Here is a 16,845-nt window from a genome sequence, read left to right on the forward strand (position 1 = left end):
GTCCAACTTAATGGAAATTTAGGTTGCTTCTAATTTTTTACTTCAATTAATAATGTAACAATGATTATTCTTTAGCTCATATATCCTTTGCACACTCAGAATTGCTGGATAAAATGGCATGTGTATCTTAAAATCTGGAGGATGTTTCCAAAGCACAAACAATAAGGAAAGCTCATTTCCCCCCCACATCTTCATGCTGCCACCCTAAAGGAAGAAAAATGGAATTTTAAGAGTGGTATTACTCTAAATTTCTCTAAAAGCTCAAGCATCCTTTCATGTTTACTTTTCATTATAGTTCTGTAAACTATCTGTTCATTTGTATTTCCCTGTTTTTCTGGTGATTTTTAAAAAAATTCATCAACTTGTAAAATCTCTTTATATATCAAAGAAATTAGCCCTCTGTCTAGTCAAAAGTGTTTTAAATACTTTTCCCCAGTTGGTTGTTTGTCTTTTTACTTTGCAATGAAATTTTTCTGTATAGAAATTAAAAACTTTTATGAAATAAATTTATTGAACTATTTCTTATTTAACTGCTAGGTCTCATGTCTTAGACACAAAAATGGGCGCTATATAATGCATTTTTAAGAAAACAATATTTATGAAATCCAACTTTGATCTAGCTATTTAATAAACTAGTACAATTATTTTATCTTAAGCAAGGATTTCTAAAGCGGTATTTGTCTATACCAAAACTGCTCCAAAAACTTGAGAAAAAATATATACACTTAAGCAACTAATTTGTTTCCATCATTATGCCTGTACTATTTTTATGGTAATTAATTTCAGCGGGTTGTTTGTAAAAATGACTTTTGTATTAGCCTACATTATCATGTCTAAAAATATGGATTAGGGACATAATGCACAGAAAAACTGCTCGTATTGGTGGCAAACAAGTGGCTGTATAACAATGAAGTGCCATAGTACGGAAAGAAATTAGATAGAATCAGAAAAATAATGAGGCTGCACCACTTTATAACATCTGTCATTTTGGGCATAGAGAATAGATTTGTGGTTGACAAGGGGGGAGGGGGGAAGAAGATGGACTGGGAGTTTGGGGTTGGCAGATGCAAACTACTATATGTAGAATGGATTAACAACAAGGTCCTCCTGTTGAGCACAGGGAACTATATTCAATACCCTCTGATAAGCCATAAAGAAAAGAATATAAAAAAGAATGTACATATGTGCATCTCTGAGTCACACTGGGGTATAGCTAATATCAGTATCATGTTATAAATCAACTGTACTTCAGTAAATGAAAATAAAATAAAATCTGTCATTTTGGTATTCAAAACACTATCAAAAGTAATGGTGGAATATAAAGAGATCAATGATTTTACTGTACAAAAATATGCATAAAACGGACAAAATCATTTTTTAAAAAATCAACTATTTCAGGTCACTCAAAATTATCTATTGACAATCAATTACTGGAAAACTACCAGAACTTCAGGCAGGAATGGCTGGAACCTGTGGCCTTTTTGCCTAAGGCCACATCCATCATCTCTGCTTTCAGTTCATTTAAGGATAACCGTAGTTTTCCGTTCTGAAACTGGTAAATCTGCACCTTTGTGCTGCTGCTGCTGCTGCTAAGTTACTTCAGTCGTTTCCGACTCTGTGCGACCCCATAGACGGCAGTCCACCAGGTTCCCCCGTCCCTGGGATTCTCCAGAAAAGAACACTGGAGTGGGTTGCCACTTCCTTCTCCAAAGCATGCAAGTGAAAAGTGAAAGTGAAGTCGCTCAGTTGTGTCCAACTTTTAGCGACCCCATGGACTGCAGCCTACCATGCTCCTCCATCCATGGGATTTTTCAGGCAAGAGTACTGGAGTGGGGTGCCATTGCCTTCTCTGTGCTAACGGGGTATAAATCCATTTGTTGGGAGGTAAAAACCTACAGCTCTGCTGGCTGAAAGGATTGGACTTAATACGGATGACCAAGGAAAACCTGCAGTTTTTTACAAGACCAAGTTTGCAGGGTGAGGTGAGGGAAACAGTGGACCAAATGGAAATTTAATAGGGAGACCTTGGAAATGAGAAAAGATATACAAAGTCTCCACAAATTCCTAGCTGACTAAAAAATTAGGCATGTATGCAGAGCATCAGGAAGTCTGATAAAAAGAAAAAGACAAGGAACTCTTAAGAAATGGCTGCAACTTTGAATGCATTCCCCAACTAAACCATAGGTGTTTTTGTGCTTTATATTCCACAAAAGAGTGAAAACATACAGTATTTGTCCTTCTCCATCTGACTTGTTTCACTTAGCATAAAGCTCTCAAGGTCTAACCATGTTGTTACAAATGGAAAGACTGTTTCACCTAGCACTGCTCTGAAATTTAAAAACCAGTATCTCACAAACACAGACTGCCTCTCTTCCTTATTGCTAGTATACTGGCTCTTCAACTTCCCTGAAACCTTTATCCATCTCTTTTTTGGTTAGCTTTCTTTTCTCCTGCAGCTCTGCTTAGCAATTCCTGAAAATGACTTTAGTCAGAGCTCTTTTGACATTTGCTGTAACTGTTTTCTCAAACATTAATAACAAACTCTCTCAAAGCCTTCAACAAATATACCAAACCACTTGCAGTTCCCTAAATAAACCACATTCATGTACTATGTAAAATGCCTTTTACCTTTTAATTTTTATTCATACTTAAACACTGAGCTCAAGCCACACTCCTCTAAAAGCTTTCAGAGCAAGCTTTTTTCACATCTCAAATCAAAACAGCATTGTGTTCTCTCCAGCATCAAACCCTATCTCCAAATGCTTATTACACATGTAAGCATACTATTGGAAAATAATTTATATTTAACATTAATAAAGGATTTTAATACTTAGTCCCCTCACCAGGGATTGAACCTTTGCCTTTGGCAGTGGAAGCGTGGTGTCCTAACCACTGGATTGCCAGGGAATTTCTCATAGACTAGTAACCGCCAGGGGCGCTGGCCAGGAGGACCAACCCCACATCCAAGGAGTTGTGGCTGCGTGGGCGCAGGAGGGCCTAGAGGAGCTATCCCACGTTGAAGGTCAGGAAGGGCGGCAGTGAGGAGATAACCCCTCATCCAAGGTAAGGAGCAATGGCTGCGCTTTGCTGGAGCAGCCGTGAAGAGATACCCCACGCCCAAGGTAAGAGAAACCCAAGTAAGACAGTAGGTGTTACAAGACGGTAGGTGTTCAGAAGGCAAACACACTGAAACCATACTCACAGAAAACTAGTCAATCTAATCACACTAGGACCACAGCCTTGTCTAACTCAATGAAACTAAGCCATGCCCGTGGGGCCACCCAAGATGGGTGGGTCATGGTGGAGTGATCTGACAGAATGTGGTCCACTGGAGAAGGGAATGGCAAACCACTTCAGTATTCTTGCCTTGAGAACCCCATGAACAGTATGAAAAAGCAAAATGATGGGATACTGAAAGAGAAACTCCCCAGGTCAGTAGGTGCCCAATATGCTACTGGAGAAGAGTGGAGAAATAACTCCAGAAAGAATGAAGGGATGGAGCCAAAGCAAAAAGAATACCCAGCTGTGGATGTGACTGGTGAGAGAAGCAAGGTCCGATGCTGTAAAGAGCAATATTGCATAGGAACCTGGAATGTCAGGTCCATGAATCAAGGCAAACTGGAAGTGGTCAAACAAGAGATGGCAAGAGTGAATGTCGACATTCTAGGAATCAGCGAACTGAAATGGACTGGAATGGGTGAATTTAACTCAGATGACCATTATATCTACTACTGCAGGCAGGAATCCCTCAGAAGAAATGGAGTAGCCATCATGGTCAACAAAAGAGTCCAAAATGCAGTACCTGGATGCAATCTCAAAAACGACAGAATGGTCTCTGTTCGTTTCCAAGGCAAACCATTTAATATCACAGTAATCCAAGTCTATGCCCCAACCAGTAATGCTGAAGAAGCTGAAGTTGAATGGTTCTATGAAGACCTACAAGACCTTTTAGAACTAACACCCAAAAAAGATGCCCTTTTCATTATAGGGGACTGGAATGCAAAAGTAGGAAGTCAAGAAACACCTGGAGTAACAGGCAATTTTGGCCTTGGAATACGGAATGAAGCAGGGCAAAGACGAATAGAGTTTTGCCAAGAAAATGCACTGGTCATAACAAATACCTTCTTCCAACAACACAAGAGAAGACTCTATACATGGACATCACCAGATGGTCAACACCGAAATGAGACTGATTATATTCTTTGCAGCCAAAGATGGAGAAGCTCTATACAGTCAGCAAAAACAAGACCAGGAGCTGACTGTGGCTCAGACCATGAACTCCTTATTGCCAAATTCAGACTTAAATTGAAGAAAGTAGGGAAAACCACTCGACCATTCAGGTATGACCTAAATCAAATCCCTTATGATTATACAGTGGAAGTGAGAAATAGATTTAAGGGCCTAGATCTGATAGAGTGCCTGATGAACTATGGAATGAGGTTCGTGACATTGTACAGCAGACAGGGATCAAGACCATCCCCATAGAAAAGAAATGCAAAAAAGCAAAATGGCTGTCTGGGGAGGCCTTACAAATAGCTGTGAAAAGAAGAGAAGTGAAACGCAAAGGAGAAAAGGAAAGATATAAACGTCTGAATGCAGAGTTCCAAAGAATAGCAAGAAGAGATAAGAAAGCCTTCTTCAGCGATCAATGCAAAGAAATAGAGGAAAACAACAGAATGGGAAAGACTAGGGATCTCTTCAAGAAAATCAGAGATACCAAAGGAACATTTCATGCAAAGATGGGCTCGATAAAGGACAGAAATGGTATGGACCTAACAGAAGCAGAAGATATTAAGAAGAGATGGCAAGAATACACAGAAGAACTGTACAAAAAAGATCTTCACAACCCAGATAATCACGATGGTGTGATCACTCACCTAGAGCCAGACATCCTGGAATGTGAAGTCAAGTGGGCCTTAGAAAGCATCACTACGAACAAAGCTAGTGCAGGTGATAGAATTCCTGTTGAGCTATTTCAAATCCTGGAAGATGATGCTGTGAAAGTGCTGCACTCAATATGCCAGCAAATGTGGAAAACTCAGCAGTGGCCACAGGACTGGAAAAGGTCAGTTTTCATTCCAATCCCAAAGAAAGGTAATGCCAAAGAATGCTCAAACTACCGCACAATTGCACTCATCTCACACGCTAGTAAAGTAATGCTCAAAATTCTCCAAGCCAGGCTTCAGCAATATGTGAACCGTGAACTTCCTGATGTTGAAGCTGGTTTTAGAAAAGGCAGAGGAACCAGAGATCAAATTGTCAACATCCGCTGGATCATGGAAAAAGCAAGAGAGTTCCAGAAAAGCATCTATTTCTGCTTTATTGACTATGCCAAAGCCTTTGTGTGGATCACAATAAACTGTGGAAAATTCTGAAAGAGATGGGAATACCAGACCACCTGACCTGCCTCTTGAGAAATCTCTTTGCAGGTCAGGAAGCAACAGTTAGAACTGGACATGGAACAACAGACTGGTTCCAAATAGGAAAAGGACTTCGTCAAGGCTGTATATTGTCACCCTGTTTATTTAACTTATATGCGGAGTACATCATGAGAAACGCTGGACTGGAAGAAACACAAGCTGGAATCAAGATTGCCGGGAGAAATATCAATAACCTCAGATATGCAGATGACACCACCCTTATGGCAGAAAGTGAAGAGGAACTAAAAAGCCTCTTGATGAAAGTGAAAGTGGAAAGTGAAAAAGTTGGCTTAAAGCTCAACATTCAGAAAACAGAAGATCATGGCATCCGGTCCCATCACTTCATGGGAAATAGATGGGGAAACACTGGAAACAGTGTTAGACTTTATTTTTCTGGGCTCCAAAATCACTGCAGATGGTGACTGAAGCCATGAAATTAAAAGACGCTTAATCCTTGGAAGGAAAGTTATGACCAACCTAGACAGCACATTCAAAAGCAGAGACATTCCTTTGCCAACAAAGGTTCGTCTAGTCAAGGCTATGGTTTTTCCTGTAGTCATGTATGGATGTGAGAGTTGGACTGTGAAGAAGGCTGAGCGCCGAAGAATTGATGCTTTTGAACTGTGGTGTTGGAGAAGACTCTTCAGAGTCCCTTGGACTGCAAGGAGATCCAACCAGTTCATTCTGAAGGAGATCAGCCCTGGGATTTCTTTGGGAGGAATGATGCTAAAGCTGAAACTCCAGTACTTTGGCCACCTCATGCGAAGAGTTGACTCATTGGAAAAGACTCTGATGCTGGGAGGGACTGGGGACAAGAGGAGAAAGGGACGACAGAGGATGAGATGGCTGGATGGCATCACTGACTTGATGGACGTTGAGTCTCAGTGAACTCCAGGAGTTGGTGATGGACAGGGAGGCCTGGGGTGCTGCGATTCATGGGGTTGCAAAGAGTCGGACACGACTGAGCGACTGATCTGATCTGATCTGATCTGAGTCATTTTAAAACTAAAAAGTTAGATAAATTGCCATAGCTGGGCTTCCCTGGTGGCTCAGTGGCAACGGATCTGCCTGCCCATGCAAGGGACGGGGTTAATTCCCTGATCCAAGAAGATCTATATGCCATGGAGCAACTAAGCCTGTGTACCACAACTACTGAGCCTGTTGCTCTAGAACCTGCGAACCTGTGAGTAGTAACTACTGCACCCACATGCCGAAACTCCTGGAGCCTGACTGCCCTAGAGCCCATGCTCCATGAGAGAAGCCACCACAGTGAGAAGCCTGTGCACTAGAGAGTAGCCCCTGCTCCCCACAACTAAGAGAAAATCCACGCGCAGCAACGAGGACCCAGCACAGTCAAAAACAAATAAATAAAATTATTTTTAAAATGGTTTTTAAAATTGCCATAACTACCAACCAGATCTTATCAAAGAGAAACATAGATCTCATTGGAAAATAGACTTGGAAATAGAAAAAATTTTCAGTACAATCTCTGCAAGTAAACATTAAATCGATTCCCAGTAGACTTTTCCAATTTATGGATTTGTGACTATCTGTTGATCCACCAAAGATCTGTTCTTAAGGAGAGGAATGAGGTAAGGTAGATGGCGCACAGCTTTAAAGCTAATTTCACACATACTGTACAAGAAGACTTAACTAGAAAACAGTGACAACAGATGACATGGGACTTCCAACCATATTTTCTGTAGTAAATGCTTTATCTGACACTATGTTAACTACATCTGACCACTGTAAAGATAATATATACATAAAGGCTATGCTGAAAATGAGATTTTCAAGTCTAGCCCAAAACCACACACGTTATACCACATGCACATGTGTGATCTTGCTCAACCTGTCCAGGAAGAGATACTTTCTTGAGTTCATTCACCCCTCAGTTGTTAATACTTTTGACTGGGGAGAATGGGAAGAGAAAAAGACTTAAATATTGTGTGAGAGGGGACAAAGAGGCATAACAGGCTGAATATTTAGATAGGTAACAGTATTTATTTACTTATAAATAAGATAAGAAGTAGTTATCTTCATCCCTTCCACTACTTGCAAATTCTTTTAGATTAATAAACCCTACTTCTAAAAAGCAAATAGTGACCCTATCTCTGACCAGCAGAATTATGAGATAAACCTTATTCATAATCTGAAAAGTTTTCCTGCTTATTCATCATTTAGTAAACATTTCTTTAAAATACAGAATTCATTGTATTAAGCAAAGGAGCTAGAAGTTTAGCTTTCATTATTCACTGCAATACCAGATTTCTTAAAAGTCTAAACAGAACAACGATAAAAACTATATTGACATATACCTTACTGCATCACACATCTTAATTTAAATCTTAATTTTCTGACCTGGAATGTCGGAGGCTGTCCTTTTTGTTTTTTGCAGAACACAATGTACATTCACAGCCAACTGCATGGGGCTTAGGTAGAGATACATCCTGTTTTAACAGCATTGTAAGAATCTCATAGTTGTTACGATGAGCAGCTAAAATGACAGGTGCAACATCCATAGTTGTTGAATACTCAGGATTCTGAATTCTCTCCATTAGTTTCTGAAAAATATTTATATAAACATCCAAAAGTTCTTACTTGTGACATCAAAAAAGCATTTATCTAAAAAATGTAATGAACAAAAGACACAAAGAATATAAAAATTATTTTGAGAAATATAATCACATTTTACTAGGATTAAATCTTTTTTGAAACTTCAAAACAACTTTAGTTAGTAAATGCAGTATAATCATGACAGACAAAATCTTCACTAGGAAATATTCATATAGCCAGAGTTTTGTTTTCCTAACAAAGAAGAAGTGTGGATATCTGGAGAAATACTTTAGGAAAAAGCGTTTCATTTTCACAAGATTATGGCAACATGCATGACAAGGATAAAGAACAAGAATTTTAGAGAGAGAATATAATGGAAAAACAGAAGTGTTAAAAATAGGCAAAGTATAAAGGCATGAGAAAAAAATGTTTAAATCCACCTCTACGACAAAACCTTGCCACATTGATAGCAATGAAGTTACTTGTAAAGAATAAGAAAATAGGAGGCACTCTTCATTTTGTATAATTCTCTACATATTTTCAAACACCACTTATACTTCCTGTTACAAATGCACAAAAACACTAACAATCACAGCTCCTGGAACCACTAGGCAGTTTGTATTTATTATCTCATTTAATCCCCACAATAGCCTGCAAAATTAAGCATTATAATCTCCATGAAGAAACTGAGGCTCAGAGAAGTGAATGTGCCCGAGCTATACAACAGAGTGGCAAAGTGCAGATAGAACCCAGGTGTCTGGTCCTCTGGAGCCCGAGCTCCTTTCACTACATGGGCTCATGCCTGGTGACTGCATAACATGAGGAAAGAAACATCAGTAAATAAAGAGCCAGGTAAAGTAAATAAGGTTGACTATATTATGACTATTGTATATTCTTTCTAATACTTATCACTTTTTCACAGCTATTTTCCTGTGAGCTGTTTGATTCCATAGTATAAGCTCATCAAGTTCACAGTTAATTTTTGTAATTTTTACTAACATTGCAATAGTACACACATTATAAAAAACCTGAAAAATATACAAAAGCCGAAATAAAAATACCCAGTTTCTACAGTATTTGTTTTTAATCCTTTTGCCACCACACCTGCTTTTAAGGGCAACTTCAAGGAAGCTATAACAAAGACTCTTCTGGAAAAAAAACCTTTTGTACAGAATTTTGCATGCAATTTAAGGAAGTTCATAGATTTTACGTTCAAGGTATTTTATTTTGCTACTATAAATAATACTATCACAAACATCTTTATGAATACAGCTTTTTCAAACTTTAGGATTATCTCATTAACATAGAACCCTTGAAATGGAATTATAGGTCTAAAGGCCATGAACAATTTTGAAGCTTTGATACGTATTATCAAGACCTTTTAATAGTTTATATTACTAATAACACAGGAATGTACCCACACTCTAAGATTTACTCACCAGCACTGGGCATGATCATTCCCAATTTATGAGCGAAAAAACTATCACGAATATTAATTTACTTTTGATTACTGGTAAATTTTATTATTTTCTGACATTCTTATTTTTTTCCTTTTATGAATAGTTTGTTTATATACTTCCCTTCTATTTATTGGGGTCTTCAAATTAATGAATTTATTTAAAAATTACAGAGAAATCTATAAAAATTTACTCCATTTCCCCTAATTACAAAAGAAGAAGTTATAAAGAGGAGGAAGTCATATTTAATCTCTTACGAAAAAAATGGTCCTTATTTTTCCCATGAAACATACTTAACTATGTGAAAAACAGATGATTAAAATCCCTAATTTCATTGCACAAAATATAATCTACATACTGTAAAAAAGAAACCTGCATTTGAAAGTCAAAATTTATCAAAAGACAATTTTGATAAGCCAAGAATATAGAATGAATTCACTGAGATGACAAATTTAAAAAGTATATAAAAATACTTGACATTGCCTGTCTAGAGGTAATCAACCTGTTAAAAAGTGATCTTGCTGTCACTAGAAGTATTCAAAGCAAAGGCTGGATAGCCTTTTTTGTTAGAGACACTGAAAAAGTGTTCTCTTACTGAGTAGGTGAGGACTGCCTGGCCTTATAACTCAAGATTCGACTGGCAGTGGTAATGGTGATGAAATAATATCAATCAGTTGCTCCAATATCCTGGAACTCTACACTCAACCTCCTCAAGGGAGTAAATGGGTTAAGAGGTTAGGAGGTTGAACAGGTAGGGATACCAAAATATACTATAACTGGAGGACAGGTGACAGAAAATTGAATAGGATTCTAGACATTTCTGATCTTTTGAACAGGAACTATACTATTAGCTCTTTTTTCTCTACACTGTTGGTTGCTTGCTACCACTTAAAATTAGCTGGAACTATCCTTGGGAGAAAATTATGCTTACACAAATTTTGTCATAGTTTAAATGAGGGAAAATTATTTCAGTTAATATAAAGTATTCAATTTAGGGGAGCTTCTCATCTTTCTCAGAGAATGGCAGATCATTTGCAATGAATTTATAATTCTTTCTTAAACAATATTTTTCTTCTGATTATAGCCAGTTTACAACACTCCCAGAAATTATTTTTACTGATTATTTCACTATATCCTCACCAATAATAAATGTTATAACTGTTACATTTTGATACATACACAGAAAATATCTCATTTTTACAGTAGAATTTATTGCATTAGTGACTATCTTCTTTATCACAAAAGCAATAAAGAAAACAATATCCTTAATTTGGTAATGTGATGACTGCTGTTAGGTAACATTTTGCTATATTTCCATAGAATTCCTTTTCTATGCATATTTTTAACCTCAGATAATACTATATATACAGTTTACTATTCTCATTTTTTACCATTCTGTCCCAATGTTAGAATGTTAGGTGTTCCTAATTATTCCTTTAAAAATACTATTTTAATATACAGGTAGTTATTTATATTCAAATCTATTTTGGGATGTTTAAATTATGTCACATGGTTTTTTCATTGCTACAAATAAGATTACAAGTAACATTTTTGTCTACATTTCTGACCATTTCCTTGACAAATTCCTAGAGGAGGAAGTGATAGTTTAAAGAATATGAACATATTTCTTGTTACTGATACTTCCTGCCAAACCACTTTTCAAACTACCTTCCCTTCCAGTGGTGTATGAGACTATACTACTCCTTTGCTATCAATGGTTAGTACTTTTTAAACAATCTTTGCTATCTGATAAGCAAACATTTGCATTTCATATTTAATTATTAGTAAGATTATCATTTTGCACTTTGAGATTTTTCCACATCTTTTACTGATTTTTAAGTTTTTCATCAATTCATCCAATATTAAGATTATGAATTTGAGATATATGCTAAAAATATCTTTTGAAAGTTACCCATCTGCTTAATTTTTCCTGAGGTCTTGATTTCAGAAGTTTAACTTCTATACAACCAAAGGCTGTGCTACTGTGATTTTTGTTCAAAGTCCTTCCCTCTCAAACAGTTAAATATTCACCTACATTTTCTTCCAGTTTTATGGTTTCATTGTTTATATTTAAATCTTAAATCCAACTGGAAACTGATCTATATTTTCAACTTAGCCTGTAGAATGTTCCAAACTAAAAATACTGGATTGCATCAACAAAATTCTAGAAATATCACGAATTTTAAGGTTTCCTGAGAGCAATATTAGTTATTCTTGCAAATGTCTACTTAAAGTAATATTTTTACAGAGTAAAAAAAAAATCTATTTCTATAAAACGAAGTAAATTGGAGGGGAAGAAAAAATGGCAATGGGGCAGATCTATTTTGGTTTAAAAATTCAAATTAATAAATATTTAAGAGTACTAACTACTATAGTTGGTCTTGATGATCGTTTTGGTCGATGATTAAGTAGTATATCAACAGCTCCCACTACTTCAGAGTCGATTGCCACCAAAAGTGCATCTGCGGACTTTAAAAAAAAAAAAAGTTAAAAATGAAAATGGAGGGAAAAAGGTAAACTATTTTTACTAATTCATAAAGAAAACTATTTTTTTTAAATTTAAACTGTATTATATACAGTAATACTGAATTTTTAAAAATTTAGACTATCCAAACAGAACATTTGCTTGCCTTAGCCATACTTCTGTGTACCACAACACACACATTTTTATTCTGGTTTCACTGCTTGAGCTGATCAAATAATGAATGCTTGATAGTGGGGTTTATTAATGACACAGGGCTGATATAGGTAGTATTTAAAGTTGATATGTTATTTTTTCCAAGATGTTTATTTACTCTTGAACACTGGATCAAAAGAATCCTAACATTCCAAATCTATAAAAGAAATTGCCAAGAAAAATTACTACAAGCAAAGGATATAATCAATACAACCATGAAGTTAGGGGACAATGGAAAATAAAAGCAGGAGGAGCTGCTGTTCTCGTCTTTAAAGCACATATGGCTGACTGAAATTGTGTAAATCATGACATTAATATTAGCAATCTTTTTCCTTTTTTGGCCTTGCTGCACTGCTTGTGCTTTCTTAGTACCCTGACGAGGGATTGAACCCAGGCCACGGCAGTGAAAGCTCTGAGTCTTAACGAATGGACAGCCAGGAAATTCCCAATATTAGCAATTTTACCAAGTAAAAATCACAAAGAATTTTCTCTGAGGAATCAATGTCCTCAGAGACAAAGAGAAGTGACTTTACAGTTTGACTCCCAAACTATAGCTCATTTTGAAACTCCAACTCTGATAGGAGGAAAAAAGTAAATACAAGCGGAGTAAATGGAGACTTTTCAGCTTCTCAGTGTAACAAAACCTTCAGTCCTATTATGGTACTTAGCAACTGAGATCAGGTTTTCGGTTTCATTTTGTTTGGCTTAAGGAAAACCATAAAGGCAGAAACAAAAAGCGGGGATAAGTAACAATTTAATCTAAGAAAACACTGATTATTTTCAGTATATACATTTTTAAACTATTATAATCTTTAATAACTATTTAAATCAACATTATCTCCCATAAAAGTGAAACTGTATCAGATCTTTAATCTTTGTAGCTGAAAAGAATAAAGCTTTCATCCACTTTATCTAGATGTTAAAAATAGGACTAAAAATGGCAGACTTTATCTGGATGTCTAAGAATAGGACTAAGCACCCCAAGGAATCGGATGGGGCCACATTCAACCATTAGGAACTGCCTGTGTATTCCCATAGGAAAAACTCCTCACCATCACGGGAAATTTAATTCATTATTTTATCCCTTAAAACTTTAAGGTTTCACTGAGCTGTAGCCTATTCTTTAAAATCTAGCACTATTATTATTCTGCTTTGCATACATTTCTAACTTCAGTTTGGTACTTGGTCAAGTGAAACAAACAAAAAGAACCATGTGTTCATTTCTACGAAACAGTTCACTTATGATTTTTAATTTTAACCTATAAAGCTAGCTAACTATAGTAATGCCACTGCTCTCAAAGTCCAAACACCAAGCAATACCAATCATCTGAAACATCATCGTGAATTCAGCTGTACATTTCTTCCCAAACCATACTGAGCTGTCACAAACTAACTTTATGGGCATTATTCCTTAGAAGGACCTGCCTCAACCACACTGACTTAAGAGTTGTCTATAAATTACAGATATCTGGCTTTCCCAAGTACCCTTCCAGTCTTTATTGAATAAGAGAACAGCTAGATTAAAATCAACAAAGAAGGGAGGAAGGACAAAAAATTGCTAAAAGTTGATCACTGAGAAGATAAAATATCAGCATACCAAAACCACTATCAATTCAAAGCAGTCTGAAACCATTTGATGTAAGCAAAAACATATCAATAATTTCAGACTACAAGAAGCAAATAAAATGATTATACTCTTGATGAGTCCCACTTATGATGCTAAAGTTAAATTATATTCAGATACACTATTTAGTAAAGAATAAAGAAAGATTCATGTTAAATCTTTCAAAGCTTAAAAGGATAAGCTTCAGGTAGAGAAATACTTATTTACATAAAAAAAGTCAAGTAAATAACGAGTTGCCATTGACATGTTCTATACAAATGCTGTTACTTGATATATAAAAAGGTAGTTCTGAAGGGGAAAAATTATTTTTAAAATATCTATATGTACACAAAATGTCCTCATAAGTTTTGTTTCCCAATTTCTTACAGATATTTGACTATTCTTTATTAAATCTGCTTAGTACATATTTATTATGTATTAATGGAGTTACTCCCTTCTCATCTCAGACTTTGTCAACAATTCCCATACTCTTTCCTCTAAGCTCAGATTCTCATAAATTATCTATTTCCTTACCAACAATAAAATTTCCACCTTGGTATTCTATTTACTGCTCTTGTCTTCCACAGGACCCTGGTCCTTCATTCGCAGAAATACCAAATCCTAGCCCCTACCTCCCAAAACATGAAATACTTCCTCACTCTTTGCTGACTTGACTTCATCCTCTCTCTTGAGCAAGACAAGGTCCCTGCTATCAAGCAGCTTATTTGGTGGGAGAAGTTGTCATTGTTTAGCTCTTTGCGACCCAATGGACTGCAGCCTGCCAGCTCCTCTGTCCATGGAATTTCCCAGGCAAGAATGGAGTGGGTTACCATTCCCTTCTCCAGGGGATCTTCCTGACCCAGGAATCGAACCTGAGTCTTCTGCATTGCAGGCAGATTCTTTACCACTAAGCCACCTGGGAAGCCCATCTTTCTCTTACCACTCAAGTTTTCTTTCTCTCATTCTGCCAGACTTCTAAAACTCATGCGTGTCATTTTCTCTAATTCTACTGATGCCAGAGATTCAAAATCCAATGGCCTTTCCTATCATTTTCCTGATTTTTAACCAACTAAGAAAACTGTTTTTTTGTTTTTTCACAACGGTCCATGATCCTAACTCCTTTAATGAAATCCTCTCCTTCTAAAGACGTTTATTAATGTAGATGCTCCCTGAGAGCATCAGGGAATCAGCTCTAGTTGTTTGCTCTTCTCTGTGATTTCATCCATTCTCACGGTGTCGGATCATCCTCATGCCCATGACTGCTGTATTTCTCCAGCCCAACCTCTCCCTAGAGATGTAAGCTTTCCATTGAAAACTTCCTGATAGCCCCAAAATAAACAAGGCTAAAACCAGAATTCACAGTTCTCTGCCTCAAGTTTGACCTAGCTTTGTAACTTCCTGTTTTCCTTTCATCATTCTCCCAGTAACCCATGTTTATGATTTTCAGATCATCTTGGACTCTTTCTCAATCCTCCCTTCCAAAGTTAAATACTCACTAAGTTCTATCAATTCTTCCTTCACAATATCTCTTACATTTGCCATTATTTTTCCCCTATTCTCATAGCCACTATTCCGGTTCAGACTTTAACCTCTTCTTATCTGGATTACTATAAAAACTGCTCACCCAAGCTGTTTATAGCCTTCCCCATTTCCTGTTTTTTTAATCTATACACAGCCACTAGATTAGTTTTCCTAAAATACCACTGTATACATCACATCCTTTCTCAAAAATCTTGTAATGATCCCATTATTTATCACATAAAACCCAAATTCCTTAGACCGGCATTCAGGCCCTTTTCATCAGTTTTTAGTTATTTTTCCAGATATTTCCACTACCATCCAACCCAAATATCTTGTTCAAAAAGCCTAAGTCAAGTCACTGTCTCAAGAACACATATTGTACTTATCTTTGTTTATATCCTTCTCTATATCCTGTTCCCCTCCTATCTATTAAATACATATTTTTTACAGTTGTTTTAAGTAATAGTGTAAAAGCATGGACTCTGGCAGTCAGAACCTGAGTTCAAATTCCAGATCTGGCATTTATGGAATAAGTTTGGGCATGTTACTGAAGCTTTCTGTACCTCGGTTTCCTCCTCTATAAAACAGGGATAATAGTAGTACCTAACTCATAGGGCTTTTGTAGGGATTAAGAAGTGACTATATTTGCAATTATTAATATCTCAAGGCTTGAGCTCAATTGACACTTCCATGAAAGCTTTCTTGATAGTGCCAATCCACAGTGATCTCTTTCCTATGTTTCCAAAACACTTATGGTAAACCACTAAAGTTTAAGAATAAAACAGGGCTTCTCAATAGTGGCACTACTGACATTTTGGACCAGATCAATCTTTGTTGTGGGGGCTGTCCTGTTCACCATAGGATCATTAATAGCATCGCTACCTTCTACCCACCAGAGGCCAGGTACAAACCCACCCCTTAACTGCAAAACCAAAATGTTCCCAGATATTGCCAAATGTCCCTGAGGGACAAAATTGTCCAGTTGAGAGTCACTAGTATGACACAAGATAAAATACATGAGAGCACTTTATAACCCCTAAGCAATATACAAGGATCAATTATCATTACCACTCAGCACGTAGGAAATATACTTTTCTATTAATTGATTTAAAATTCATTGTTCAATTCATTTTAACATACTTTTGTACAGAACTCATGTTTTACTTATTCATTTCCACAAAGACACCCAACCAAAGGTTTTGGACATTTGTTGACTGAGAAATAAGACACAGGTAACCCAGGACAGGACACGGTGAACTAGAAAGAGCATGGGATTTGCGGACAGAAGAATTGGTTCAAATCTGAGCTCTTATTTATTTTAGAATTTTGGGCAATACATTACAGTCTATGAGCCTCAGTTTTCTGCTCTATAAAATATAACATCTATATAGGCTGGCTATGACATTCAAATATGTTCAGGTATCTGAAAGAACCATGTAAATTACAGAAATTTTATATACAGACATATATAAAAAGAAAATGATTATTGTACCATAATACCTCTTGTATATGGAATCATCAGAGACTTCCCTTGTAACCTTATTTTCTAGGTAACTGAAGCTTATGCTTTTAAGTATTTAACTTTAAAATTTAAACAATTTTGACAGAATT

General features: G+C 36.5%; 1 protein-coding gene across 6 annotated transcripts in view; it reads right to left on the reverse strand.

Moving 5' to 3' along the window:
- The window catches only part of TRPC1 (transient receptor potential cation channel subfamily C member 1), a 63,041-nt gene that overhangs the window by 32,478 nt on the left and 13,718 nt on the right, over window positions 1–16,845 (reverse strand). For 3 of the 6 annotated variants that reach the window (XM_019966426.2, XM_070793631.1, XM_070793653.1), the window contains 2 exons: window positions 11,801–11,902; window positions 7,782–7,984 (listed from right to left, as the gene is read on the reverse strand). In XM_019966426.2, coding sequence (XP_019821985.2) covers window positions 7,782–7,984; window positions 11,801–11,902 — 305 coding nt within the window. The remainder of the gene's footprint in view (window positions 1–7,781; window positions 7,985–11,800; window positions 11,903–16,845) is intronic. The other 3 variants (XM_070793646.1, XM_070793623.1, XM_070793657.1) reach the window with 1 other exon arrangement.

The sequence above is a fragment of the Bos indicus genome, chromosome 1 (genome assembly GCF_029378745.1).
Source record: "Bos indicus isolate NIAB-ARS_2022 breed Sahiwal x Tharparkar chromosome 1, NIAB-ARS_B.indTharparkar_mat_pri_1.0, whole genome shotgun sequence".
NCBI classification, from domain to species: domain Eukaryota; kingdom Metazoa; phylum Chordata; class Mammalia; order Artiodactyla; family Bovidae; genus Bos; species Bos indicus.